This window comes from Aureobasidium pullulans (assembly GCF_000721785.1).
Source record: "Aureobasidium pullulans EXF-150 unplaced genomic scaffold scaffold_27, whole genome shotgun sequence".
In the NCBI taxonomy this organism is placed as follows: domain Eukaryota; kingdom Fungi; phylum Ascomycota; class Dothideomycetes; order Dothideales; family Saccotheciaceae; genus Aureobasidium; species Aureobasidium pullulans.
The window spans coordinates 283,718-310,670 of NW_021941047.1; the positions used below are offsets into that span (position 1 = coordinate 283,718).

At 51.3% G+C, this 26,953-nt stretch overlaps 11 protein-coding genes across 11 annotated transcripts; 5 read left to right on the plus strand and 6 right to left on the minus strand.

The window, feature by feature from the left end:
• Positions 1–4: 4 nt before the first annotated feature.
• Positions 5–1,490, minus strand: M438DRAFT_349191 (golgi transport complex component Cog5). Its single transcript, XM_029906335.1, has one exon. It carries the CDS (start codon positions 1,419–1,421, stop codon positions 66–68), a length of 1,356 nt encoding a protein of 451 aa, XP_029756356.1. The 5' UTR covers positions 1,422–1,490; the 3' UTR covers positions 5–65.
• Positions 1,491–1,596: 106 nt separating this feature from the next.
• M438DRAFT_349192 (uncharacterized protein) lies at positions 1,597–6,631 on the minus strand. Its single transcript, XM_029906336.1, has one exon. The coding sequence runs from the start codon at positions 6,440–6,442 to the stop codon at positions 1,781–1,783; it is 4,662 nt and encodes a 1,553-aa protein (XP_029756357.1). The 5' UTR covers positions 6,443–6,631; the 3' UTR covers positions 1,597–1,780.
• Positions 6,632–6,810: 179 nt separating this feature from the next.
• M438DRAFT_409013 (Actin/actin-like protein) lies at positions 6,811–8,795 on the minus strand (the record flags this gene model as incomplete). Its single annotated transcript, XM_029909991.1, has 6 exons — positions 6,811–7,010; positions 7,064–7,348; positions 7,404–7,822; positions 8,020–8,114; positions 8,166–8,694; positions 8,753–8,795. The coding sequence occupies 6 exons, from the start codon at positions 8,793–8,795 to the stop codon at positions 6,945–6,947; spliced, it is 1,437 nt and encodes a 478-aa protein (XP_029756358.1). The 3' UTR covers positions 6,811–6,944.
• A 141-nt stretch (positions 8,796–8,936) lies between these two features.
• M438DRAFT_305084 (glycerol:H+ symporter-like protein) lies at positions 8,937–11,295 on the plus strand. The gene is made up of 4 exons (XM_029902211.1): positions 8,937–9,337; positions 9,389–9,456; positions 9,508–10,113; positions 10,174–11,295. Exons 1-4 carry the CDS (start codon positions 9,064–9,066, stop codon positions 11,128–11,130), a joined length of 1,905 nt encoding a protein of 634 aa, XP_029756359.1. The 5' UTR covers positions 8,937–9,063; the 3' UTR covers positions 11,131–11,295.
• Positions 11,296–12,053: 758 nt separating this feature from the next.
• M438DRAFT_409015 (beta ketoadipyl CoA thiolase) lies at positions 12,054–13,749 on the plus strand. The gene is made up of 3 exons (XM_029909992.1): positions 12,054–12,204; positions 12,271–12,403; positions 12,462–13,749. Exons 1-3 carry the CDS (start codon positions 12,137–12,139, stop codon positions 13,515–13,517), a joined length of 1,257 nt encoding a protein of 418 aa, XP_029756360.1. The 5' UTR covers positions 12,054–12,136; the 3' UTR covers positions 13,518–13,749.
• A 465-nt stretch (positions 13,750–14,214) lies between these two features.
• M438DRAFT_119597 (uncharacterized protein) lies at positions 14,215–16,739 on the minus strand. Its single transcript, XM_029898741.1, has 3 exons — positions 16,439–16,739; positions 15,896–16,384; positions 14,215–15,842 (listed from the first exon to the last, which is right to left on the minus strand). The coding sequence occupies exons 1-3, from the start codon at positions 16,642–16,644 to the stop codon at positions 14,387–14,389; spliced, it is 2,151 nt and encodes a 716-aa protein (XP_029756361.1). The 5' UTR covers positions 16,645–16,739; the 3' UTR covers positions 14,215–14,386.
• Positions 16,740–17,294: 555 nt separating this feature from the next.
• M438DRAFT_282402 (DNA/RNA polymerase) lies at positions 17,295–19,256 on the minus strand (the record flags this gene model as incomplete). The annotated part of the gene is made up of 3 exons (XM_029901300.1): positions 17,295–18,791; positions 18,841–19,124; positions 19,190–19,256. The coding sequence occupies 3 exons, from the start codon at positions 19,254–19,256 to the stop codon at positions 17,295–17,297; spliced, it is 1,848 nt and encodes a 615-aa protein (XP_029756362.1).
• Positions 19,257–20,334: 1,078 nt separating this feature from the next.
• Positions 20,335–22,137, plus strand: M438DRAFT_282257 (putative sugar transporter; the record flags this gene model as incomplete). Its single annotated transcript, XM_029901295.1, has 4 exons — positions 20,335–20,538; positions 20,595–20,801; positions 20,852–21,025; positions 21,076–22,137. The coding sequence occupies 4 exons, from the start codon at positions 20,335–20,337 to the stop codon at positions 22,135–22,137; spliced, it is 1,647 nt and encodes a 548-aa protein (XP_029756363.1).
• A 282-nt stretch (positions 22,138–22,419) lies between these two features.
• M438DRAFT_327028 (putative sphingosine-1-phosphate lyase) lies at positions 22,420–24,457 on the plus strand. The gene is made up of 2 exons (XM_029903152.1): positions 22,420–22,550; positions 22,609–24,457. The coding sequence occupies exons 1-2, from the start codon at positions 22,471–22,473 to the stop codon at positions 24,206–24,208; spliced, it is 1,680 nt and encodes a 559-aa protein (XP_029756364.1). The 5' UTR covers positions 22,420–22,470; the 3' UTR covers positions 24,209–24,457.
• Positions 24,458–25,207: 750 nt separating this feature from the next.
• Positions 25,208–25,959, minus strand: M438DRAFT_349199 (cytochrome oxidase c subunit VIb). Its single transcript, XM_029906337.1, has 4 exons — positions 25,840–25,959; positions 25,540–25,653; positions 25,415–25,478; positions 25,208–25,350 (listed from the first exon to the last, which is right to left on the minus strand). The coding sequence occupies exons 1-4, from the start codon at positions 25,897–25,899 to the stop codon at positions 25,316–25,318; spliced, it is 273 nt and encodes a 90-aa protein (XP_029756365.1). The 5' UTR covers positions 25,900–25,959; the 3' UTR covers positions 25,208–25,315.
• A 159-nt stretch (positions 25,960–26,118) lies between these two features.
• M438DRAFT_349200 (uncharacterized protein) lies at positions 26,119–26,843 on the plus strand. The gene is made up of 5 exons (XM_029906338.1): positions 26,119–26,301; positions 26,366–26,381; positions 26,447–26,509; positions 26,560–26,572; positions 26,630–26,843. Exons 1-5 carry the CDS (start codon positions 26,161–26,163, stop codon positions 26,754–26,756), a joined length of 360 nt encoding a protein of 119 aa, XP_029756366.1. The 5' UTR covers positions 26,119–26,160; the 3' UTR covers positions 26,757–26,843.
• Positions 26,844–26,953: the final 110 nt, after the last annotated feature.

Below are 26,953 nucleotides of genomic sequence, written 5' to 3' on the forward strand. Positions count from 1 at the left end.
GCATGCATTTTATGTTCAATTTCCTCAGAATATTGATGCTTTCATGCAATCATTGATTACTGTTTCTATCGACCAAGAGAACCAAGAATGCTACCTACCATAACAGCAGCCTCTCTCTCCCAGTTTCCTATTACCCTCTTCGAACCTGTCGAAGATGGCAATTGACTGCCTCGATGCACGCACTCTCTGACCGCATCTTTGACCTTGTCCTTGTTCGTCTTCAAGGTTCGAGCGCTGACACCTCCACGAGCGATGATCTCTTGTACTCTTGGCGCTAGAGAAGAGGCCAAAGAGCGCCAGAAATAAGATGGGAGAGAAGTTGTGTCCAGTGCTGCAAGAAGAGGCCCTAAGAAAGTAGGCGGAGGTTCAAGGGGAGCAGGTGGAGTGCTGTCGGGAGCAGCAGACAGCAGGGGGTGGACCGGAGGTTTGGCCGTCGATAGTAGAGACTCCAATGCTACGATGTTCTGACATCTCGCGCTGATGTCAAGCAGTGTGCGATCAAGTGTCGGAAGAGTAGCCAAGGCACGAGCTAAGGCAGTGGCTGATGCCGTGAGGGATGTCTGCAAGTAAGACTGCAATGCCGTCACCAACACGGTCGGATTGAAAGTGGCTCCTCTAACAGTGGATGACTTTGGCGGCAAGCTCACCGGAGAAAGAAGATATAGCGTATGCAGAGCTGCCAAAGTCCTTGCTCTTGTGTCATCATGCTGTGCGAATACTGAGGCTGCACCTCCCGATGAACCGGTCAGTGTTGACATGCTGAACTCACGCACGCTCTGCTGAGACTTCGCGAGTAGACTCCTTTCAGACGGCTCGAGCAATTCAGTCCGTAGCGCTGTGATGGCATTCACGCGTGCGAGCAACCTCGCCTCGGCCACGTCGTCAGGCCCCAAGGTTCGTCGGAGCGACAAGACTGTCCTGGCCGCAGGCGCAAGAGAACGGTAGCCCTCGCGCGGCTTATCTGTGTCGACCATGTTCCCTTCGAGAGTGCGACCCAGTTGTAGGCATCTTGCGACGGCCCTCGCGAGTCGCAATGTGTTTGCAAGCCTGTCCGCAGCTAGACGAACTTGTTCGGCTTGTTCGTATCTGTCCACCACATCTTGATGCAATCTTGTGTATGCTTGTTGTAGTCCCTGGACCTGCGATTCGAGAGTGTCGAGAACATGTGTACTGGCTTTCGCGCGTGTTGACGTGTGCTTGATCAGAGGTAGCGCAGATGAGGTGGTGAGGGAGTCAATATGCGTATCGACCTCTTGTACGTCGAATAAGACTCGTGAGAGTGGTGTGGAGAGATCAATCGATGTGTCGTTTGCATCGTTGGTGGAAAGGACAAGAGTATTGGCGAATGACGGTGCGTGGAAGTCTGGTGATGCGAACGCTTCGTAATCGATGTAGGACGCTTCTGATTCTGCGGCTGCCATGTTGTTGTTGTTTCTCTTCTTTTCTGGTCTCCTTGAGCTCCGGGTGAATTGATGTTTTGGCTCTCGACGTGAGACGATGAAACATCGGGGAAGACGCGGGAAACCGAAGCCGAGCGGTATACATTTCCCATCTCTAGCACTGCCAAGAACTAATTCACAATACACCAACAACGAAGTTGTGATATCAATTCTATGATTTGCTACTACTTTTCTTGTTCGTGATCATTTTCATAGGGATTTATGCACAGCTCTTCGTGTGCGAAGAATAACTAACGCCATTTGCTATGTCTCAATGTGCTCAACCAAACGATGACCCCAATCAATGCCTGATTTGTATCTTGCCTCTTACCTCCTCAGCTTCACTTTCTCTCGACACCAGTGACTCTAGTACCCTTCTTCTCGACAGTCTGTTTCAAAGCCGCAAGCACTCTCTTGCGCTGAGCAGCCCTGTCTTGATATCTTCTGACCTCCTCAAGGCTGATATCCGCCATCTTTCTGCGAGGTGTACCATCCAGCATCAAACTGCTGCGTCCAAACTCGGCGTCGCCATTGTCTCTGCGTAGTGAGCCGCCGAATCTACCGAGCATGCCCGAGATACCGAGGGGAGTGGCACCGTTGGAAACAGCGTTCTTGCCTCGAGTTGCAGGTGGCGTACCGAACAGGTTACCACTAGTTGAACGCTCCAAAGGACGAACACTGCGCACGCTGCTACGGAGGAGATCCTCGTTACTGTCGGAGATGTTGAGATTGGCAATTCCGCCAGGCAAGCGACGGATCTGTGCCTCCAGCACATCAACATCGCCTGACTTTTGCTCAATCATGGCAGTCATCTTCATGATCGTGTTAGTTACGGCCTCGACAGTAGGTACACGCTGAGCAGCGGATCCTTGCGAAGGGGCAGCAGCGAGATCCGCACGAAGAACACTCAAAGCCTCTTCGGCGTCTTGTAGCAGCTTCTGCACCTTGGCCACACCTTCTCTGAGCTCGTTTTGCTGCATCTGGGCTTCGTTGTTGAGTGGCGAGGCACGATGAGTCGCACGTTGTTGAGGATCAGCACGAGCACCAATCTGCTTTCTCATCTCCACTGTTCTTGTACGCAGCCTTGTAGCATCTTTTTGCAACTCGGCCAGTTCCTCAAGCTTCTGTGGAACACTGTCCACCTTTCCAGCCTCGAGATCGTCCCCAATTTCTTTTTGAACTACACCGAGCTCGTTGATCTCAACAAGGCACCACTCTTCCGCCTGTTCAAGATCACTGCGTTCGCGACCAGCTTGTTTGTATTGAGTTTTGTGGCCCTTGACGAAAGACTCGAGCGTGCGTGCATTCAGACCAAGAGTGTCAATCATGCTGTTGATATCGCGGTAGACTTTCTCGATCTGACCTGCGATGCCAAGCTTGTTGACGCGACCGACATAATCTTGATGGGCGACAAAGGGCTCCAGATCCATCGAGGGTTCGACTTCCGAAGCGAGTAGCTCACGGACGCGTACATCTTCCTCGTCGCTGAGCTCTCCAGCATCAGGGACTTGGGGCGACTCGGATCGCTGTGTAGATGAAGGTCGAGAGTGTGAGCGCGAGTGTCCCTTCATCGAGGGAACAGTGATAGGTTTTGAGTGTTGTTTTGATGCTGGAAGACCGGCTGGGGTGTGGGACGAAGGTCTGATGGGAGATGGCGAGCGAGGCGACTCCTGTGTCTTCGAGGGAGGCGCGAAGAAGGGACCCTTTGGCAAGCCTGCGGGAGTAGTAGAGGGAATTGGCGATTTTGGTCGCAGCAATTTGCCTGCGTCGCCAGTTGAGTGGGAAAGGGAAGGGAAGCTGAGGCGAGAGCCAAAGGGGGTCTTCGAGGCTTTCTCCACATCGACCGCTTCTCCTTCGTCTTCGTCTTCGCTCTCTTCATCGTCCTCGTCTTCGTCGTCCTCATCGTACTCTTCTTCTCCTGATCCGCCTTCTTCCTCTTCGCCTCCAGATTCTTCGCCAGAGTCTTGCACCCAGGAACCATCCTCCTCTTCCTCGTCGTCACTTGCTGGCAATTGCGCAGCCTCGTCGCCAAGGTCAACCGGAGGACTCCCTGCGATTGGCGGTACATCCTCTTCGGTCGACTGTTGAGGCTTTGAAGATGTGAAGTCGGGGGGTAAGGGAGCTTCCTCGGGCTCCGAGTCAGACTCTTCCTCCTCTTCAGAGGAAAGGTCCTCCAACTTCGGCGATTCTGTTCCGGCCTCCTTTTTGATGCCCGCCTTGGTGGTTTTGGCTACATCGGCAAACATGCTTTGGAACTTGGATCCAAACGGAGAGGCATCGTCTTTCTGAGGGGTGGATTTAGCTACCAGTGAGTCGTCTTTTGCACTTCCATCTGCTTGGAAGGTGGAGCCAAGCTTGAAGCCGCCCATTGTAGGTAATTTTGACGGCTTATCAGATGAAGAGTCCCTAAGAGGAGAAGTAGATTTTCCAGAGGGCTTACCAAACTGGAATCCTGTCTGCTTCGAGGGCTGTCCGAAGACTGATGCAGGAGATTTAGAGCTGTCGGTGGATTTTCCGAACAAGCCTGAGGTCTGAGGTTTGTCAGATGTCTGTCCAAAGAGTGATGAAGGCTTTGGCTTGTCAGGTGTTTGGCCCAAAACAGAGGACTGTGGCTTTGCAGATGTCTGTCCGAAAACAGATGTTTGTGGCTTGGGTGCTTCAATTGTTGGTGAGGACTCTTTCTTTGCAGGCTCCTCTTTGGCGGGCTCCTGTTTGGCAGGTCCCTCTGTTGGTTTCTCGTCAGTCTCGTCCTCCATAGCCTCCTCCTTTGGCTCTTCTGCAGGTTGTGCAGGAGATGCAGCGGATGCACTAGGCTTGCCGAAACTGGACGACAGGGGTGAAGGCTTGTTGCTAGCAGGAAACGAGGTACTGTTCCCAGCAAAAGGAGAGGGTGATTTGTTCTGGTTGTTGCCAAAAGCAGCAAAGGGAGAAGGGGCGGCTTTGCCTTCGTCCTTTTTGCCGACAAGTGCAGAAAATGGAGAAGCAGGAGCCTTGTTTTCATCCTTGGCTGTTGCAGTAAACTTAGACGATCCAGACCCAGTCTCACCGAGTCCTGAAGACTTGCCGAAAGCAGGCTGAGAAGTCGCTGAGGGGGATGCCCAAGCTGGTGTCTTGTTTCCCAGTCCACTAGGCGACCCGAAGGCTGTGTTCCCGCTGGCACTGGTCAAGCCCGCTCCAAAGATTTGACCCTTTGGCGGAGTGGCGATGGAAGCCTGACTTGCTGGTTGGCCCCATGGTGATTTGCTTCCGAGGGCACTGGCAGCCCCAGCGCCGGGGAGACTGGGAGAGCCAAAGGCCGACTTGCCGAATGCTGGCGTGGAGGCTTGTCCAAATGCTGGCTTGGAAGCTTGTCCAAATGCTGGCGTGGATGCTTGTCCGAAGGCGGGTGTGGATGGCTTTCCAAACGCAGGTGTCGACGCTTGTCCGAAGGCGGGTGTGGATGACTTTCCAAACGCAGGAGTGGACGCCTGGCCAAAGGCGGGGGTAGACGGCTTTCCAAAGGCAGGAGTGGACGCCTGTCCGAAAGATGGTTGAGCTGGTTGACCAAAAGAAGACTTACCAAAGGCTGCGAAACCTGTAGCAGCTGGGGCGCTCGAAGTCGGAATCGAAGTTGCAGGTTGTGTGGTGCTCGGTGTTGCGTTTTGCGCAGAGGCAATGGATGTGAGGCCAGGGTAGGAAGTTCCTTGACGGATAGAGTCGTTGTATATGAACCACCAGGCTGAAAGGACGCCCTCGTTATTCAGGATCATGAGCGCCGGTACAGGACCTGGAGACTCTCTAACCTCCTTGTCAGAAGCAATAGGCTCCAGGACTGGATCTGTCGAAGAGAGGTCGAGGGCCATTCCGACAGGCGCCGTCTCAGACATGCCATCCATGACGCTCATAGGTAGAGTGGCACGAGAAGCATCCGCATCCATGTTTGTGACGGTGTAAACGTTGTAGACTGCATCCTTTGCCAAAGGAGCTGAAGAATTGGTGATGATACCGGCTTCAGTGCCGGCAGAGGAGGACAGAATCAGTACGTCCTCCAAGTGGGGAGGGAACTTTCTCAGTCTGGAAATGAGGAAGTGTGCAGGAAATCGCTTGGTGTCAAAGCCAGGTATGCATGGGTCTCCAACAATTAGTTGCGAGGTGAAAGAGCCAGACGACTTCTCTCTGTGTAGCATGTGGTAAGTTGACGAGGCTGCCTCATCTTCGGAGTTGGGGGTATGTATGACCAGGAAATCGTCGTTCGCGATCCAGACAATGCTCGACATGGGAGTTGGTTGTTCAAGCTGGGGCGGTCTCGGGATCTGAGCCTTGACATTTCCTTGAGGGTCGTATTGCTCGGCGCTTCCATCTTCTAGACCGACAACAAGTTGCTTGCCTCTGACACTCCAGGAAACGCATCTAACGCCCTCGCGAAACACGGCACCATTGGATGTGTTTACCAGCTGACGTTGCTTGAAGTCGGCAATCATCAGTTTGCCATCGGTGAGGACAACAGCGAAAAGATGAGCGTTCTCGGGACTTGGGTTGGGCTCAAGCGCGCGAACTGAGATTCCATTTGTAGAGATTTGAAAGGCCGACTCTTTGTTTCCCTGAAGCAGTGCCTGAACATCGTATACGGCGAGACCACCTCCTTCCTGAGCAGCAATAGCCAGTGAACTCTCATCGGCAGAGAAGGCGACGTGCGAGACTTGTGGGACTGGTAGGGAGAGCTGCGGGGTGATGTCCTTGATCTTGCTGGCGCTGGTGTCGACTTCCCAGTATGCCTTTTGCACTGTTTCGGTTGACACGAGTATGACGGATTCGGAGGTAGCGGCAGCGAGGAGTCCTTTGCCAGAGGCAATGGACAAGAGCGAAGACCAGGCTGGAGGTTGTCTGTCTGCTGGCCATGCTTGTGACAGGCGTACTTTTGTTTCTTTGCCGGCGTCCATAAAACCGACAGAGTCTTGGTAGATTTCCTGGGCCTCAGCCACGGCGCTCACCTGAGGACCCACATTCTGGAATCCCCATGACATGATGGCAATGTGTAGGTGGGAGCTCTAGCCTGAATGAAGATATGCGCGCGCAATGCGCATAAGGTACGGATGATTTCGATGTTCCGCTCCTTCGAACAATTATGTCAATATTGAGCAGTAGCCAGATGTCCAAGCTAAGTGAAGCCGGTTGTCAGTTGATGATGTGTGGTTGAGAAGGTGCGATTATGCAACAAACAAAAGTTATTGTCCATGAACTAGAGCTTTGTTGCTTCACTTCACGCGCGCGCATGTCACTCACGCTAGCCGATTCAGTCAGTCTTGGCGTTGGTGTTATATGACTCAATATAGTTCGCCAAAAACTTGCATGTGATACGATGCATCCAGTGTTAAAATGGTCAAAAATGTGTGACATTCTTCATGTGTTATCGAACCTTCGTTGGCATCTCTATCTGTCTGGTATCTCTGGGTCCGGCCGACACAATCTCCATTTTGACCTGCTATAATATGCCTGAGAACGCCTTTTCCCATGCTCCATGTCTCATTATTTGCATCGCTTCTCGATGATGCTAGAGCCGTGCTCTTCGTACTCCTTCTTGGAGATCCACATCTGTTTGGGTCAACGTATATTCTTTTCAAAGCTTTTATGCATTCGAAGCTTACCTGGTGGAAAGTGCCCAGACTTGCAAGAATGCTGCCACCGACCCAGGATCCATACTTTCTATCCGTCACGAGGTTGCTTGCATTCACCCTCACGCGAGGGTTAGGGTACAGTGCGGAGAGTTCACTGTGAAGACGTTCTGCGAGCTTATCGAGCAGACTGCCACCTCCAGTAAGGACAATGTTGTTCAGTAGCAAAGGCCTGACCTCAACATCTACAGCAGTCAAAGCAGCTTGGACCATCTGTGTTATCGTGTGCTTCTGATCAGGTGCGGGGTGGTTATCGTCCTGTTTCCTGGTCAGTCATATCCTCCAATCAGTGTTATCCATGTACGGAACATACGGTCAGTGCCGCCTTTGCGTCGAACAAGCCCTCAGCGACTCTGAAGCGCTCAATACCAAACACCTGGTTCCAGCCGTCTGGCATCTCGAATGGTCGCGAAGGCAAGTCCTTGACTGCATTAATGTTAGGGTGGTTGCCCACACCGTCCGCCTGGTCAAGCTTGCCAGGACCTTGCCAGACCTGAACCATGCTCTCCTTGAAAGAGGTGAAGATGCGCTCTTCCTCGTTCTTTTTGAAAGAGTCTGTCGGCGGAATGTCGAATTTCATGTATTCAGCATTGGATGGTTGGCCGGCATCGACGGGAGACTTGGACTTGACCATGTAATGGGGCACCAGAGGAGCCACAGGGTCCATTTTCGAAAACTGCAAGCGCAATTGTTGTGAAACAAAGTTACCACCCAGCGATGATTTCTGAATGCCTATGAGATGTTAGCAATGGTCTTGGATTATGAAAAGCGTGGCAAAGCAAATAGATGCGCTGCTGTTAGTACAAAGCCTTGTCACAGACATTTTCGTCAAGGACCAACTTGTGGCTATGTTGACCACCGTGAGATGATTGAGACATTGCATCGTTGAAGCCTTGAGGGTGCAATGCGCAAGGGAAAGAGAGGCCTACCTTTCTTCAAAACAAAGCCATCGTGCACGGGAGTGACGGAAGTTGTGCTTGCACCAACATCGATGACTAGAGCATTAGGCTTTCCTGCGGCAAATCTGCAAGACGGTCAGCCAAGTACACTGTCCCTAGACGAGACTTGGACTTACGCAGCCAGTACGCCGGTCTTGCCTAGCCAGAAGGCCGGAGCACCCCAATCCTCAAGCGCAATCTCGATGCACTTTGCGCGGTTCTTCGCAGGGTTCCAGGCAGGCTCTGACATGAGCAATGGGTGTTCGCTCATGGGTTTCTCTTGCTCCTCAACTCCCTCCATGGCAACATCACCGTCACCGTCTGCAGGCTTGTCTCCATCTTCCGTGTCATCATTGAGGCCATTCTTTGCAGCGGGAGTTGGTCGGGCGCCGGTCAATCGCGAAGTGATGCTGTATTCCCATAGCCTCGAAGCAGCGTCCCAGTCTTCTACAATGCCGTCCGAGTCGTATGGGCTACGGATTTCCATGTTCGGGAGAGGGTTGTGGATGGCATTTTCGCCAAAGAGGTATCGTGATTGGGAGTCGGCATCGGCGGCAGCGATAGAACCGTAGAAGGATGGAATCACAGACTTGGGAGTGTCTTCTCCAGCAAAGCCGGCGCGAGTGGTGAAGGAACCGGGATCGAGGACCAGCGCATTGATCTCATCTGCGGCGCGTCAATGGGTGTCCAAAAGGTCGCCTTGATGCGGGAAGAGGCATCGTACCTCCAGCGTATTCCTGCGGTGCAGGCGCGTTGTATGAGTTCATTTTGAGAGTCTCAAGTTTTGTGTAATGCAAGCTAGAACAGTTGCGACAAGCTCATCGAGACCACTCCACAAACACGCGCCGCGCCATCTCTCGGCAGACGCCGCCGCGTCTCTAACACATATACCACCAACCCACCCCTGAACTCTTTGAACCTCTTCCCATTTCTGAACCTGATCTAGAAAGTCGGTGTACCTTCTGAACTCAAGCATCATAGAGGAATATTGAAGTTTTGGTTGTCTTTGCTCAAATCCATGGGTTCCGCTGCAAAATGTCGTGGCTCTCATTCATAAAGAAGCTATACTCTCTCGATACTTTGGACACCCGTTTCACCACATCGACCAAGACTCCTCACAAACTCACACCCGAAGATTCCATTGCAGACTCGAAGTTACCAGCACAGCAAATATTGCAACCAGGAAAGGAACAATCATTGCCTGGAATTCAGCCATCAAAATGGAACACTCCAGAGTTCTACTTTTACTATCTATGCTTCCTTACCATTCCGGTGTTTATGGTCAAAGCTGTCTATGATGTTTCTCAAGGTTGGTTCGCATACTACCATAAATGGTCTACTTGCTGATCGCGATTCATAGAGTCCCACCCTAATTATTCTCGTTATTCTCACCTGCTGTCCGACGGTTGGATCCCTGGTCGTAAAGTCGTATGTACTCTTGCTGTCTAGAAGGACAAGACTTTATCTAATTCGCTCCAGGACAACTCCGACTCTCAATATGCTGGCTTCCGTGACAACATTCCGTACATGACGCTTCTCTTGATCTTGCATCCATTGCTCCGCAAGGCTTACAACTCTTTCTGGCGCATTGACTCATACACCAAGCCTGTTCCTTCAAGCAGTAGGACCCCCGGACTAACCCAAGGACTCTCTCCCTCGGCCGCTGCAGATGCCAGAATGGAGCACAGAATCTCTTTCGATGTCTATTTTGCTATCATCTTCATCTTCGCCCTGCATGGATTCTCAGCGTTGAAGGTTCTTCTCATTCTGTACACCAATTACAAACTGGCTACTCAGCTTCCGAAAGCTTACGTACCTGCAGCGACATGGATCTTCAATGTCGGTATCTTGTTCGCGAACGAGCTGTGCCATGGCTACCCTATGGCCGAGGTTGCAGCTTTTGTCCTACCATCCCATACCAGTGCCTCTGAGAAGGCCAATCAGACACCCGGCTGGGCTGGCTGGATCGATAGCTATGGCGGCATTTTGCCAAGATGGGAGATTCTCTTTAACATCACAGTGCTTCGCTTGATCAGCTTCAATCTTGATTACTACTGGAGTTTGAGCGCATCTTCATCGCTCGAGGTATGTTGGAGAATAATTCATCATCTATTTGACGTAGAAGCATAGACTGACTGCCTGAAGAAGAAACAGCTCGATCCTTCAAATCTCTCGGAGCGTGACAGAGTTTCTGTGCCTTCTAAGCCGGTGGACTTTAGCTTCCGCAACTACCTCGCATATGCTTTGTACTCACCTCTGTACCTAGCTGGACCCATTCTGACCTTCAACGACTACATCTCGCAGTCACGCTACCCACTTGCCTCCATCACTACCAAGCGCACTTTGATGTACGGACTGCGTTTCCTCATCTGCGTGCTTACCATGGAGTTCTGTCTTCACTTCCTGTACGCAGTAGCTATTAGCAAGGCCCAGCCGGCCTGGGAAGTGTATTCACCTATGCAACTCAGTATGCTCGGCTACTTCAACCTCCACATTATCTGGCTGAAGCTGCTGATTCCCTGGCGCTTCTTCCGACTGTGGTCACTCGCAGACGGTATTGATCCTCCTGAGAACATGGTCCGCTGCATGAGTGACAACTATTCTGCACTTGCCTTCTGGCGCGGCTGGCACAGGAGTTTCAACCGCTGGATCGTCAGGTACATTTACATTCCTATCGGTGGCAGTGGACAAGGCAAGGTCCGCGCTATCGGCAATTTCCTGGCTGTCTTTACTTTTGTCGCACTTTGGCACGATATCAACCTCAAGCTGCTCATTTGGGGCTGGTTGATTACGTTGTTCGTCTTGCCAGAGGTCATTTGCACTCTTCTTTTCCCTGCTAAGAAGTGGAAGGACAGTCCGGATGTCTATCGCTGGATCTGTGGTGTTGGTGCCACTGGCAACATTCTCATGATGATGGCTGCCAATCTGGTTGGTTTTGCCATCGGTGTGGACGGCCTGAAAGCGATGGTCGGCAACATGGTTGGAAGCCTTGGTGGTTGGGCGTTCTTGCTCGGAGCTTGCGGCACGTTGTTCGTGGGTGCTCAAGTCATGTTTGAGGTCCGCGAGAGTGAGAAGAGAAAGGGCATTAACATGAAGTGCTAAGCTCATCTTATAGCACATGTATATTACAGTACCCAAAAGTCGTCGAGAACCAAGTTCCTCATGTTGTTTCGCAAGATGGCCACGCTCTCAAAACAACGATCATGTCAGACATATTGATGCCCATAACTTCGTGGTCAGTGCAGACGTGTGGACAAACATGTAACGAAGCTCAAACATTCATCCTGCAACAAACCCGATAAACAAGATGTGTCAAAATCGGAGAGTTGTAATATTCGCAGCTTGACAAATGTTCATCATTTAATCAAACACGCTGTTATAGATGTGACGAGCGTATATTGATGGTTCTGTTTGAGCCAGAGGTGTCAGTCACAAGGCAGTTCGCGGTTGCCTCAGTAAAGGTAACGTCGGGATCTCTCACTGAATAGCACACGGTCCTGGATTCCACTTGCATGGCGACGGCTGACAAGGCTGGTCGTTCTTGACGTGGGAATTCGAGTTCACAACACCTGAGTCGTTGCAGTCTTTCCAGCGCTTGACAGACATTACGGTCCTTTTTGTGCTCATACATATAAATTACTTATCCCCATTGATGGCGAGCCTATGAGTATAGTGTGAGTATATCCCACTTGATATCTACCTATTTGGGGAACGGCTGACTTCCGATGGACATGTCTCCATAGCGTTGGAGAGATGGCTTCATGGATGGTCGTCATCTACAAGGGTCGCAGAGATGACTAAACACAACATGGCTTGCACCAAGGATTTGATGGGAATGACTTGATTGTTGACAATTTGGACGAGGAAATTGATGTTGATGGTCTAACTTGTGGTCTGATTCGGGACAGGAGTACGGAAGGTGTTAGTAAGTACTCGAGTAGCAAGTCGGTCTTGCCGAGCACCGAGGCTTCTCCACAAAACGAGGTTGCCGAGGTGCTGGCCATCAGTTTAGCTACTCGTAACTATTTACATGTGCCTGTCTGCCTTTTGTTTCTCCCAGAAGATCATCCAGACTCAGCATACCATCTGATATCACACGCTCACAAACATGGCCACCGAAAGACTAAGCTCAGTGCTCCGCCACATCACTCCTGGCAAGAGTCCCCTCGACACCATGTAAGAGCGACCCTTTGCCCCACCAAGAGTACCCCGTGGAGAAGACTGACCGTCTTTCGCCAACAGCACACAGAAGAACCCCGACGACATTGTCATTACTCTGGCCATCCGCACACCCCTCACCAAGGCTGGCAAGGGTGGCTTCAAGGACACTCATCTCGATGGTCTCGTCTTCAAGCTGCTCGAGCAGGTCGTGCAAGTAAGCCGCTCCCGAATGTACCCCTCTCACGAAAAGACAGGAGCTGACAGCGATGCAGAAATCAAGAATCGACCCTCAGATGGTAGAGGACATCTGCCTGGGCAATGTATCCGATGCCAAAGCCGCCTACTACGTCCGCGCCGCCTGTCTCGCTGCCGGCTTCCCCAACACCACCGCCGCATACTCGACCAACCGCTTCTGCAGCTCCGGTCTCAAGGCCACACAAGACATTGCCAACCAGATCATGGCCGGTGCCATCGAAATTGGTGTCGCCATCGGTGCCGAGTCCATGACCGACGGTGGTGATCGCCTTACCCGCCCCTTCGTCGACGAGATTGTCAACGCCAACCAAGACGCCGCAGACTGCCTGCAACCCATGGGTCAGACCTCCGAGAACGTTGGCAAGGACTTCAACATCTCGCGTCAAGAGCAGGACAAGTACGCTGCTGAATCATACCGCCGTGCCGAGGTCGCCCAAAAGGCCGGCTGGTTCGACGACGAAATCACTCCCATCACCGTCAAGGTCAAGGACCCCAAGACTGGCGAGGTCAAGGACGTCAAGTTGACCAGAGATGAGGGTCCCCGCTACGGCACCACCGCCGAAGCCCTCGGCAAGATTCGCCCTGCTTTCCCCGACTACGGCGACCGCAGCACCGGCGGAAACAGCTCTCAAGTCACTGACGGTGCCGCCGCCGTCCTCCTCATGAAGCGTTCAAAGGCCCTCGAACTTGGTCAACCCATCGTAGCCAAGTTTGTCGGTGCCACCGTCGCCGGTCTCGCCCCTAGAATCATGGGTATTGGTCCTTCAATCGCCATACCCAAGCTTCTCTCCAAGTACCAACTCTCCCTCGACGACATTGACGTTATCGAACTCAACGAGGCTTTCGCATCCATGGCCGTATACTGCCGTGACACACTCAAGATTGACTGGAGCAAGATGAACATCCGTGGTGGTGCCATCGCCCTTGGACATCCTCTCGGTGCCACAGGTGCGAGACAAATCGTTACCGGTCTCAGTGAGTGCAGGAGGCAGAAGAAGAAGATTTTGCTCACGAGTATGTGTATTGGTACCGGTATGGGTATGGCTGGCTTGTTCGTCAACGAGCAGCTGTAAATATTTGTTCTCTTTTCTTAGGATTTTCATGAAAGCGTATATGATTTTACTTCTTCCAATCTTGTGATCATCTGCCTTCAATCATCTAAATGGATGTGATGAATCGATGTCACTACGAGAGCCACCTCTAGCACGCGGCAGACATGAAATACGGGTCCATAAACGTTGACTCAAATTCCATGATCACTCCAAAACCCCGTCCCCCAACGGAGTAGAAGTCAGAAAATGTCCCATAGACTCCTATAGAGTGTGGCTGTTGATATCAAATTCGACACTTCGACGCAGACCTGTGAAACACAAGTGCACAAGACATGTACTTTCTGAAGCCCTGGTATCGTCTGTTTACATCTGAACCTTCATCACTATTCCTCAACAATACACTATAGATTCTTACGAAACACAAGAGAATACTCGGATTCGTGACGCTTCCGCTTGACCCCGATTTACTCAGAGACTTCCTCGTTTCGTTGGAGGAAAAGGGCGCGGAAGATGGTTTCATGTATCTTCTCAACACGTAGATAGACATTTGGCGAGGAAGGAAGGGGGATGTGGTATGAGGAGTGAGAGAAAACGGAGGACATCAAGTGTACACGCAATGGGGGTCACGATAAAAGGTGAAAAAAAGAATATAAAGGGGAAATCATCGATTGTGTTTTGTGTTAATTGACTGTTACTCGCTCTACTGAATTGCATAATTTTTCCGAACTCTTGTTTGTCTCTTGTCTCTTGTCTCTTGTCTCTTGTCCTCATCCGTTTGGCATTACCAAACTCTTTGGCGGTTTGATTGATCGGACAATCCTTGTGCTGCTGTTCCCCCCATCCCCTGTTACTATCTTGCAGTGATACAATCCTTCGGTTACAGTTCGCAATCAGACAGTCTCTTCCTTGATGCTCTTTCCAGCATCTGGCTTCTCTTCTTCGGTCGTGGCGATCTGACCCTTGGTCTGCTCGTCAACCTTCTCCTGACTTTGATCACGAGGCATGAGTTGACCGTCGAGATGAGTGGAGTGGTGCTGTTGAGGTTCGGTGAGTTGGTTGACGGCCGGCTGAGGAACCTGCTGAGAAACTGGCTGAGGAGCTTCCTGAGCATGGTCTTGAGCTTGAGGAGCAGATTTCTGTTGAGGGAGTTGCTGTTGGTCAGGAAGCCATGGACCGAACTTCTGAGGCGAAGGTAGCGGACGTGGTGCATGTGGACGAGGTGCAAGCTGTTGGACACCCAACTGCTGAGGGCTAGGTTGCTGAGGGCCAGATCGCTGGGGGTTGACTTGCTGAACAACAAGCTGTTGTCCAGCAAAGGTTTGAGGTTGGACGAAGCGCTGTTGAACACCAGATTGTTGGCCACCAGAGGCCTGGCGTTGGAGATTGGGTTGTTGACCTGTAGAGACCTGATGTGGGGCAAACTGTTGGCCGCCAGAGACTTGACGTTGGGGGCCGAGTTGTTGACCTGCAGAGACCTGGCGTTGGGCAGTCTGCTGAGGTTGCGGACCTCCAAGCTGCTGGACCTGGCTGGGGTGCTGAACGCTCATCTGCTGCATAGGACGAGAAGCAAATTGCAGGGCTCCCTGCTGCTGCAAGCCAGGTTGGTGTCCACCAGAGACTTGACGCTGGACTGGCTGCTGATACTGTTGACCGCCGACCTGCTGACTCTGGCCAGCTTGCTGAACACCCATCGGGTGCATTGGGTGAGGAGCAAACTGCTGGCAGGCCTGTTGCTGAGGATAAGGCTGTTGACCACCCTGACCTAGTCCGGGCTGAGAAGTAAGCATCAAGTGACCATGAACATATCCTCCAACTAATTGTTGCATCATCTGAGGTGAAAGCTGTTGCTGTAACTGCTGCTGTGCCAACCAATGAGCATGCTGGACACTGCCGATGTAGCCCTGACCATGTGCATTTGAGATCCAACGGCGTGTTTGCAGCTGTCTAATGAACTCGATCTCGGTAGTGTACATGTTGATGAGAAGTAGCTCGCTGGCGTTGTGATTGGTGAGTAGATCTTGCGTCAATTGGCGGATGCGAAGGAGCTCAGGCGGCATGTCATGATGCTGTTCAGGGAATGCAGAGTTCCTGCGGTAGAAGTCCTGGTCGGACGTACTCAATTGAAGAGGAGGAGGAATGACGTTCACAAGACGGCTATGAAGTTGACTGGGCATCTGTCTGGGCTGAGCGTTGATGGGAGGTCCTATGTTGTTGCGTCCCTGGGGCTGAGGTGGGCCATTGCTGGGCATCTGTTGAGGATTGCCGAGAGGTCTTTGAGCATTCACACTTGCTTGTACCTCTGCAGCGTTCCTGGCAACAACAAACGCACGTTGTTGTTCAGAAAGTCTGAGAACGTCAGTCATTGGTCTTTCGCATTGCTTGTCGTTTAGTTTACTCACACACTGTTGACCAGGGGACCATTTGTCACCGAACCAGCCTGAACCATGCCTTGTCGGACTTCAAGAGCCCGGGGCGGAGGTCCAGAGACCATTCTCCTGGTAACTGGAGGTGGAGGTCCAGCCGATGTCTCCTGTCTGGCACGCTTACGTGAAGATGGACCTGCTTTGGGTCCGATCGGCTTGAAAGAAGCTGCATGAGTGCTCAATGGAACCTTCTTGGGCATAGCGACAGCCTTAGCACGGAGTCGAAGAGGAGTTGGTGCAGACTTGGTATCCTTCTTGTCAGCGTTCACGAAGGGGTCCGAAGGTGCCCTCGAATGGACCATCAGGGGCTTGAGCTTCTTAGAGCCTTCTTCACTACTCTCACCCGATGTAGCCTTGACTTCCTCTTCAGAAGACTCGGCTTCGTCAGAATCCTCATCACTGTCGTCACTGTCGTCTTGCTCGACCTCTGCATGTTTGCGTTTCTTGGGGTTGATGGCCATATGGCTAGATATAGTCAGAAGAGGTGGTAGTGGATTGTGCTGGAAGAATTGTACTCACGGCATCGATCGAGGGCTCACTCTGACATCCAGTCCTTCGGAGCCAGTGTGTACGACTCTAACATGGTGACGAAGTTCCCATTGCAGCGTGTGAACCTTCTTAGCATCTTCTCCCTCACAATACCCGCAAAAGATCTCGCATTTGCAGAGGGTGAGTGTGCCGGCCTTTGGCCAGCGATGGTTGTGGCTCTCGTCTCTACAAGGCATATCGACAGTTGCGTGTCGTGGTTCAAGTAATCGTTGAGGTTGAAAAGAGATGGTTGTTGAAGGTGGGAATTTGAAAAGTCTTCACCAGATTTATATGTGATAGTCGACACTGCGTGAAAGTGAGATCTCGGACCGTCGACCAGCTTATTCCGGAAGGCATCGAAGAGACTTGTGATAGTCTCTCACTTCGAATGGGCCATGGTATGGACCGGTCTAGTCCAGCTCGAGGAATCATGTATCAAAGGAATTCCTCCCCATCTCGGTTAATACATTGTATGCAATTGTGCAGCCAACCCTATCGAATGATATTTCGTTCTACTACCACTGTTCACTATTTCTCCCGTCGATCGAAGACTGACTTCGGCATGGATTCGACTCTCACATGACGGCCACGATAGATCACGCTCTGGCCTCGGCGAGCGGATATGTTCATGTTGAAGTGTCTTGCGTAGAGACTAGCAAAGAGCTTGCAACAGGCAAGACAGTCGAGCTCGACACTGAACGTGATCCACTACCAATGATTAACTTTGACAACAAGCGTGAAGACAAAGTCAAGCTTTGGAAGTTTACCTGCCGTTGGATCGACCACATGGTCAGTCATTGTTGTGGCCCCGAAGTCGAGAGGACTGATCTTGCCCTTCAGCTAGCGATCACGACATCTGATGGAATCTGATATGAGCAGACATTGCGAAAGGTGGTAGTGACATGCCACAGATGCCACACGTCTCGGCCTCTTCCTCTCCATCCTCGTCCACCCAGCCGCTGTTCTCATTGTCAACGGCTGTGTAGCCGGCGAAAGACTGCTCATCGGTGATGGTCTGCTGCCCCCGTAATTTGACCTTCAAAGTTGCTTCTGGCGAAGGCTCCGTCTCCTCCTGATCGTAGACGCGGAATTCTTTATGAACACTCTCTTGACGTTTGAACATACTGCCGATGTCTCGACCATTCGCAGTTCTGCTTTCGCCGCCTGTTTCGGCCATATTCGTTACAGCAACATTGACTAGACTCAGGTTCCAGCCTGCCTTCTCGGGATGAAGTTTCCGGAACATTCCTATCACCGTTTCGTGGACGAGCTTTTCAGCAATGGAATTGACGGAGTCTGTCAAAGAGAAGACGAAACTGGGAAGAGGTGCCGAATGGGAGATGCGCTTAAAGCTTCGTGAGCGAGTGCCGTCGGGGTTCAGAGGAAGACGAGGTCTGGTGGACAGACGGATCGTCTTGGGATGCGCAAGCCATCTACCCAATGGTCTAGCTTTCGTATTCTCTTGCTGTATCGCCAGCTCTCCGTTGACTTTTGCAGGGATGTCTGTGGCTTTGTCAGACCGAGCAGACTGATCCAGATCATCATCGTCTTCGGTGACAAGGTCGATGCGCATACGCTCAATGAGACTGCAGCCTAGCATCTTGAGCTCTTTCAACACTTCCGGTAGAGTATCAAGGCGAATGTAGCTATCCTCAATGCTAATTTGACTGGGTACAGCTTTCGCGAAGTTCACCTCTGTGTCATCGATGCCATGTAAGAGCAACCATATCTTGATGCCAATGCCGTGAGGAGAGCCAGGACCGGACAGAAGTTTCTCTATTGCCTCTGCACTCATGGTTGGAGCAAGACGGAAATCCTTCACGGTGACCTTCTCCTTCGTCTCTCCATAGATGAGGCCTTTCTCAAAGTCTGGTTCATGCTGTAGAACGTGCTGACGCAACTTTTGAGCAAGCTTAGAACCGATACCAGGGATCTTGCCAATCTCGTAGTCATCGATGAATGCTTCAACGTTGCCTACCTGTTCATCTGCACAAACATATGGAGGTATGAGAGTTGTTTGGCTTCTTGGCTTGTGCATGTTGCCAACCAACTTGGAGAGTAGCTTTGATGTTGAGATGCCGACAGTCGATGTATAACCCGTTCGGTTTTCTAGCTCATTGCGAATGTGCGACGCGAGATGAGAACCGAGTTTTAGTCGCAGAGTTAGGGCATCATAGCCAGTGGACAGATGTTCAGGTAATGTAGGACCTGCGTAGCAGGTAGCATCGAAAGCAAATCCTTGGGTAGGATCGTCCTTGTCCAAGATGAAAAACGAATTGACCAAGTCATGCGGGTTCAACAAAGAAATGTTGTACCCAATCATATCAGTAACATCCAACCATACCTATTCGTCCATCAGTAAAGACTAGTATGATGACGGTACAAGTAATTACCTCATCAAAGCCGAGTCTCTCTGCTCTGTCATTCCAAGAAAAGCCACGGAGGAATCGATACAGCTTCTTGCTTGCATCTCGAAAACGACTAATGTCTTCTCCAAGCACAATGACGACGTCTGGGCAGACTTGTTTGGCCTCCTTGATGAGCTGAAGTTTGCGTAAACCCCTTCGACGTGCTTCGTAATTGCATGTTACGATGATCTGCTTTTGCTGTACAGCTAATGGTTTGTCCTTTAGACTAGGATCCTCAGCCTCGAAAACAGAAGCATAAAAACAATCGTCTAGCAATGCAGCGTCAGCATTCTGCATGTCGTTTTTTCCCACTTTATGCAGGAGGTACACCTACAGTCGAAATGCAGTATCACTCTGTCATCTTTTCGGGCGGGCAAAACTCGTTGTTTGGCAGGCAACATGGTTCCATCTCGCCTTCCTTACAGCATCATCAATATTTGTCACATGGAAACATGAAGGAAGCTTGTTCCATGCTTCGATCCTTCGACGCGGAGACACACTGCCAAGCCAGGGCTAACAACGCGTTCTTTCGGGAATTGATACCGAGCATTTCGTGTTTTCTTAACGACTGTGCAATGGAAGCAGTCAATAGGATGGTAACCATCAGAGGATGTGGAGGTGTTGAGATTACGGACAATCTCCAATAGAAGAACGAACGGATTTAAGTTTCCAGCGGACACTCTGCGATACCTTAACGGATATAGTTGTGCATCTTTACAGCTAGTTTCTCTTTGAGAGTACTCGAGTAGTTTCCGTGCGCTGCATAAGAATCACTGTGCGTTTGATAGCATATCTTTCGTCTCCCCCGCTCGCGGCTCCATCCCATCTTTTTCGACCGAGTCATCCGGAGACCGAACCAGTCTAGACTCTAGAATGAGCTGCGCGACCAGGTCGTCTTGTTATGTTACAGCTGTCTGTACAGGCGTTGAGCCGACAGTAAGCACTTAGGCATCGCAGACTGTGAGGGTGTGCAGGAACAAGCAGAGATCACCAACCAGGTAAATGCGCCGCTAATTTGCCAGTGCGTGTGATGCCCGTTTCTTTAAACTCTCGGGGCACTTCTATTAGCGCTTCCACGCCACGGTCGAGTGCCCGTTTCCTTGCGCGCAATACTTCTATGCGTCTGTTCCTCTCTCACTGATTACCCCAGTCTCGTCCCTTCTTCAACTCTGACCTCACCGTCATCAATCTAGTCATTCATTCATCCTGTCGCTCTCTCTATCTTCCCAGGCTCCATGTACCTTACGTGCCGCATTGCTCGCTGATGACGTGACAGTCATGGCTGAGGCGCCCAACAAGTAGGATTCCGCGGCCAATAGTCCGCTAAAACTGCAGCTGAGACTCGTCAAAGAACAGAACATATTATGCAAAATTCCAACGATGCCATCGAAGTCGGGGCCAAACCTACGGACAAGATGGAGCGGTACGATCCAACGAGCCTATTACACTAAACATCATTGCTGAGTCCGGTACAGCCGTATGTCTGCCTCCCTACGCGAACGGCGGGGCTCCGGATCAACGGGTTCGGAAGCAGATGCAGATGTTGTCCTTGACAGAGCACGAGCTGCTATTGAAGAAGAGCATTCCATGACATTATGGTCAGCCGTGAAATCATATCCGAAAGCCATAGGCTGGTCCGTCTTGGCTTCAACATGTATCGTTATGGAAGGTTATGACTTGGTGGTCAGTCTGAACTTTGGAAGACAAATGTCTCTGACCATTGAGCTGACATTTCCCAGGTCATCTTTAGCTTCTTCGCCTTTCCAGCTTTCTCAAAAAAGTATGGCCATCTGACTGAAGACGGAAGTTATCAGGTCACTGCAGCCTGGCAGACAGGACTAACCAACGGCACTTGTATCGGTGAGATGATTGGTCTAGCCTTGACTGGTATATTCGCAGATAAATATGGTCAGCGTTGGACAATTATTGGCGCTTTGGGTCTGGTGGTGGGTACATATTGTCGTGCTTGAAGCTGACGTTGCTGATTTGACTCTAGACGTGCTTCATCTTCATCACTTTCTTCTCTCCAAACATCCGGATTCTTTTGGTCGGCCAAATCCTATGCGGCATTCCTTGGGGTGTCTTCCAAACGATCACCCCCTCATATGCTGCCGAGGTGGTTCCAACGGAGCTCAGACCATATCTCACTTGCTATGTGAACTTGTGTTGGGTGAGTAGCAAGGAAGTCAAGGTTTAAATTACGTTACTGACTTTATACAGGTGATGGGCCAGATAATAGGCTCTGGAGTTCTTCGAGCATTGGTCGATCGAACGGACCAGTGGGGATACAGAATCCCCTACGCCTTGCAATGGATATGGCCAATCCCCCTCGCCGTCGCCATGTTCCTCGCACCTGAAAGTCCTTGGTGGTTAGTGCGACAAGGCCGCATCCAGGACGCAGAAACATCGGTGAATCGCTTGATGAGCAGGCAAGGGCAAGAGGCTTTCGACAGTCAGAAAGCAGTGGCAGCCATGATTCACACAAACGAGATGGAGAAACAAGTCACGCTGGGCACTTCATACCGGGACTGCTTTAGGGGCATTGAACTTCGCCGCACGGAGATTTGTTGCATGGTCTGGATGATACAAATTCTGTGTGGCGGAGGCATCATGGCATTCTCGTCGTACTTTTTCGAACGCGCTGGACTGAACACGGCATACTCTTTCGACCTCACAATGGCGCAATACGGTCTAGGCGCCGTAGGAGTCTTCATCGCTTGGGCACTGCTACCTTGGGTTGGAAGGCGCAAACTCTTCATCATAGGACAGGTCATGATGATGGTCCTTCTCCTCATTATTGGATTCATCGGCATCGCACCCAAGAACCAACCATCTTCGTGGGCGGTAGGTGCTCTCCTCCTGCTTTATGTGTTCGTCTACGACATCACGGTCGGACCGCTCACTTACTCATTTGTCTCTGAGATATCATCGACCAGGTTACGGCAGAAGACAATGGTCCTGGCACGTAATGCTTACCTTGTGGCCAATATCATTAACAACGTATTAACACCACACATGCTCAACCCAACAGCATGGAACTGGGGCCCAAAGACAGGACTGTTCTGGGCAGGTAGTTGTTTCCTAACAACAGTTTGGGCATACTACAGGCTCCCCGAGCCCAAGGGCCGAACATATGCAGAACTGGACGACTTGTTTGAGCGCAACATCCCAGCTCGGCAATTTGCTACCACAGTCGCAAATCCTTTCGACAATGGGCGGCGGCATGGATCACTGGATCAAGCATCGAGAAGGCAAGAGGAGCGAAAGGTGGAAAGTAATTGAGGCTAAGACCTCGGCTGTATATTTAATGACACGATTACGAATCTGGTATGAGCATACTATGGAATTTGGACAATCTCGATTCGCTGTAGCAAGTTGAACAGGTCTTGAAGAGCCGCATGGTTCGGTGTCCGAGGACCAATCTATCGTGTGAGTTCCTCGCAAGCATAACCCAATTGGGAAACGGGTTTCGCGTGGAAGGCGGAGGCAGACCCTGTATGACGATGAGTGGGGGAAACAGAGACAAAGGGTCGCGAGCAAACCATGTGTTATTAATCCTGGCCATTTCCCATCGATATGACTTCCTGACTAACCGACAATAAGTTCGCCGCAGTTATGGCTCCTGGAATCACTACCGTGTTGGACGTCCGCACACCTGCTGCGAGACGGCAGCTCGCTAAGACGACTGTGGATTTGTATGCTCCGCCTGAAGCCTGAGAGTACATCAATGTACTGACCATTACGATAACCCAGATTCCGCAATCTTCTCTTCCTCCTGTTCATAGTCCGCTACTCCCGAGTCGCTCTGACTCATCTCTACGGCTATGGACCCATCGCCAGTGCAAAGATGGGCTACGCCGCCCTCCGCAAGTCACTCTATCGCATATTCCTGAGTCTCCCAGGCGTGCGAGGCAAAGTCCAAGCCGAGATCAAACAAACACTGGAAGAGCTGGAGAAGAAACTCGTGCCCTCTGGCCCCGGTATCACGAGATACACTGCTCTACCTGCCTCAGGATGGGGTCCTGAACAAGTCCGCGCCGAGCTGGAGAAGTTGCATGAGATGAAGCACACACGCTGGGAAGACGGTAGAGTCTCTGGTGCCGTATACCACGGCGGCAAAGAGTTGCAAGACCTCCAAATGGAGGCCTTTGGTCGTTTCGGTGTCGCAAACCCCATCCACCCGGATGTCTTCCCTGGTGTCCGAAAGATGGAGGCGGAAGTTGTGGCAATGGTCTTGGGCATGTTCAATGCCCCCGCCGATGCAGCAGGAGTATCGACCTCTGGTGGTTCTGAATCCATCATCATGGCTGTCCTCAGCGCAAGAGAAAAGGCCCGCATCGAACGCCGTGTTACGAAGCCTGAGATCATCCTACCGGAAACAGCACATACCGCCTTCCGCAAGGCAGCCGCTTACTTCAAGATCACCGTACACTATGTGCCTTGCCCAGGTCCCACCTACAAGGCTTCTTTGTCACATGTCTCGCGTCTCATCAACAGCAATACCATCCTCCTCGTTGGTAGCGCTCCCAACTTCCCCCATGGCATCATCGACGATATTCCCGGTCTCTCCCGTCTTGCACTCCGTCGCAACATCCCCCTCCATGTGGACTGCTGTCTCGGCTCTTTCCTGGTTCCCTTCCTCGAGCGCGCAGGCTACGACACCGAACCCTTTGACTTCCGTGTGAAGGGTGTCACCTCCATCTCTTGCGATACACACAAGTACGGCTTCGCTCCCAAAGGCAACTCCACCCTTTTGTACCGTTCTGCCGCCTTACGCAAATACCAATACTTCATTTCTCCGGACTGGAGTGGAGGCGTTTATGCTTCTCCCGGTATCGCTGGCAGCAGACCTGGTGCATTGATCGCGGGCTGTTGGGCCAGCATGATGAGCGTAGGAGAAGCCGGATACATCACTTCTTGCCACCAAATCGTCGGCGCAGCCAAGAAAATGGCAGAAGGTCTCCGCTCCCGCGATACCCTACGAAACGACTTGCGCATTTTGGGTAAACCTCTTGTATCGGTCGTCGCGTTTACCTCGGACACATTGGATATCTACAACATCGCCGACGCCATGAGTGGCAAAGGATGGCATTTGAACGCGCTGCAATCACCTGCTGCCATTCATGTTGCCGTCACCCTCCCTATCGTCCCTGTTGTTGATGAATTACTCAACGACTTGGAAGCCTGTGTCGAAGAGGAAAGAGAAAAACAACGACAAGCTGTTGTCGAAGGAAAACCTAAAGCGAAAAAGGGCGATGCGGCTGCTTTATACGGCGTCGCTGGAGCCCTTCCTGATAAAACCATCGTTGAAGATTTGGCCGCTGGGTTCTTGGATTGTTTGTACAAAGCATGAGTGTTTTTTTTTTTTCCTTCTTCTTTCTGGCAAAGATGTCTTTCATTGCTCTGTGTTTTACAATCCTTTTACTTTGCATTCATTGATGACATTTGGGGGTTGGGTATAAAGTCCACATCTTTCTGTGTGTTACTCTTCTTCTTTTGCAAAACGAGTTCTACAATGATTGACAATTCTGACCTGTCGCTGCCACATCATTGCATGTGTGATTTTGTGCTCCCATTTATCGCCGCGATACGTCGATACGCGAACCGGGTCGTCGACGACTCTTGTCCCCCATGATCGCTCGTGGGTCGTACACTTTACACGGCGCAGAGCATGACGGGATGCATAGTACTGTCCACAGTCTACAGCTCTAGTAAGCAAAACCACTTACCAACTTCTGGCAGCGGTAACAATGCACAATGTAATTCGGATCCGAAAGGCTTGCCAGAGAGAGCAAGCTACTTCCAAGACTCTCAGCGGACAAAGCTGCCAGTTTGAAAAATCATTTTTGCATTTTTACAGAGAGGTTTGATGATATGCAGTAGACCTGGGACATGCGATAAAGGGCATGAATTGCAGAATTGCACACACAAAAAATGATTACAAGTATAAAACAAAAAATGTCAGCTCCGATATCTCATAACCTCATACTCATAGAGATAGAGCTCCTGCATAGCAGACGAGCTCCGAGTAAAAAGAGGCAAAGGCGGATAAAGGAAAGCTACAATCCATGTCGCTCGTCGGAAGTGCCAACAAACGACCGGGGTTTTTCTCGGGCAGAGAATTGATACGCATTTGAGTTATAGTGAATTAACTTGTGCGCCGTCCTGATAGCTGCCCTGATGTGTGGAGAGGAGATAGAGTGTGTAGAAGGAAGAGAGAACGGTAAAGAATTAGACAAACCATCGAATCTGTGAGGCTTGTATGCAGCCCATCTACATTACGGGCATAGCTTTGAAGATGCTACGTCGGAACAGACGAGGCTCGAAATAGCTCGAGGGTCAGTAAAAAAACGGAGCAATGAGATTATTTCCTCAATAATGGATGCTATCGACAGTAGAGGAGACGTTTTGCTGCCCAAAATGCCAAAGCTGAATTGATTCGTCACGCATGAGCGAGCATTTACTCGTCCAGTCTGGCGGGGAAGGTGCCGTTCTCTGCAATGGATAATGAGCGACATACTCTTGGAATACGCATGTTGTGGAGCGATTGGAGACTCACCGCGCTGGTCGTCCCATCTTGTGGCCCACGAGCTGGGGCAGAGAGATCTGTAGGCGAGGAAGAACTGTGTGTGCATCAGACAAGTGTTGCTTGACGGTTGTCGGTGGATGGGAAGACAGTTGTACCTGACGGCAAGGCTTGAAGTCCTCACCCTTGGCGAGGATGCACTTGTGGTAGTCGACGTAGTTCTGCCAGCAGTGCTTGGTCTGGTTCTGGTTGGGGAAGCGCGCATCGAAGCCTGTGGTGGCGTGTCAATTGGGTGTACGCGGAAGGTGAGTATGCTCGGCGGAACAGGGTATAGGTGAAAGTTCATGGAAGAGGTGCGGGATGTGTGGTGGTGGCGGCGGCGGCGCATGGTATAGGGAAAGACGTACCCGCTACAATCACGTCAGTCAGCATTGGAATCATTGATCGGGAGGTCAGGGCGGGAACATACCAGTCACGAACTTGAAGGGCATGGTAACTCTGTCCTCATCGTCGGCCATTTTTGCGGTGATTTGATTAAAGTGAGGGGATAATTGAGGGGAGATGGTATGTAGGAGTGCGTGAGCTTGTCGCGGGCAAGCAGAAGTCGTTGTCATTCGTCTTTGGTCGTACCTGACAGTCTTGGCATGTTCGAGTGCGACGCGGCGTCTGATTGGCTGCTCGGCCCCGACTTCAGTTTGCTTCCGCCAGATTGAAGCTCTGCTGACCTCACGCGGTGCTATATTCAATCCTCCTCTTTTGTCCCCATAGCCCAATCCAGCATGATCTCGAGTCGTGTCTTTGCCTCCGCCCTGCGCGCCCAGGCTCCTGCTCTGCAGGCAGTCAAGGCCCGTCCCGCCGCCCGTATCTTCCAGCAGACCCGCGGCCTCAAGAACACCCCCAAGTTGAGAGAGCCCGTCCCCGTACGTTGGCCCATATGCACTACCTCTTATCTCGTACCAATTGAATGCTGACAACCCAATGTAGAAGGAGGAGCACAGCGGTATGCGACAACCCCACCAACACTCGACCCCATAAACATTCCTCTAACAACAATGCCCTGTACAGCACACACCATCTCCCAGCGTATCCGTACCCTGAGAAAGATTCCCCCAGAGTTGATCCCCATTGGTACGTTTTGTCTTAACCACTTCTTCCATTCCGAAACTAACAACTCTCAGGTGTCGTCCTTGCGTAAGTCCACGAACTCTCTATATCCAGACCTCGATCAGTCAATTAACACCTCGACAGCGTCGCCATCGGCTTCGCCGGCTACTCGCTCATCCGCAAGCTCTTTACCGACGGTACCCTCCGCCTGTACAGATCCAGAGGCCACAACCAGGCTTCTTCTCCTTCCGACACCAAGCCCTCCCACTAGATTGACAAGAGAAGCAATGCATTTTTGAAAAATATCATATCGCAGAGTCTATCAGTGCGCCAGATTGTGTATGCAGTCTACTTGTAGTCACCAAAAATGCCATATGGGCGGAACATGCTTTTTTTATTCTACGAGCATTCACGCTTGCTACGCGCTATACCCCCGTTCTATACATATCATGGCGTTTCGAAAGCGAC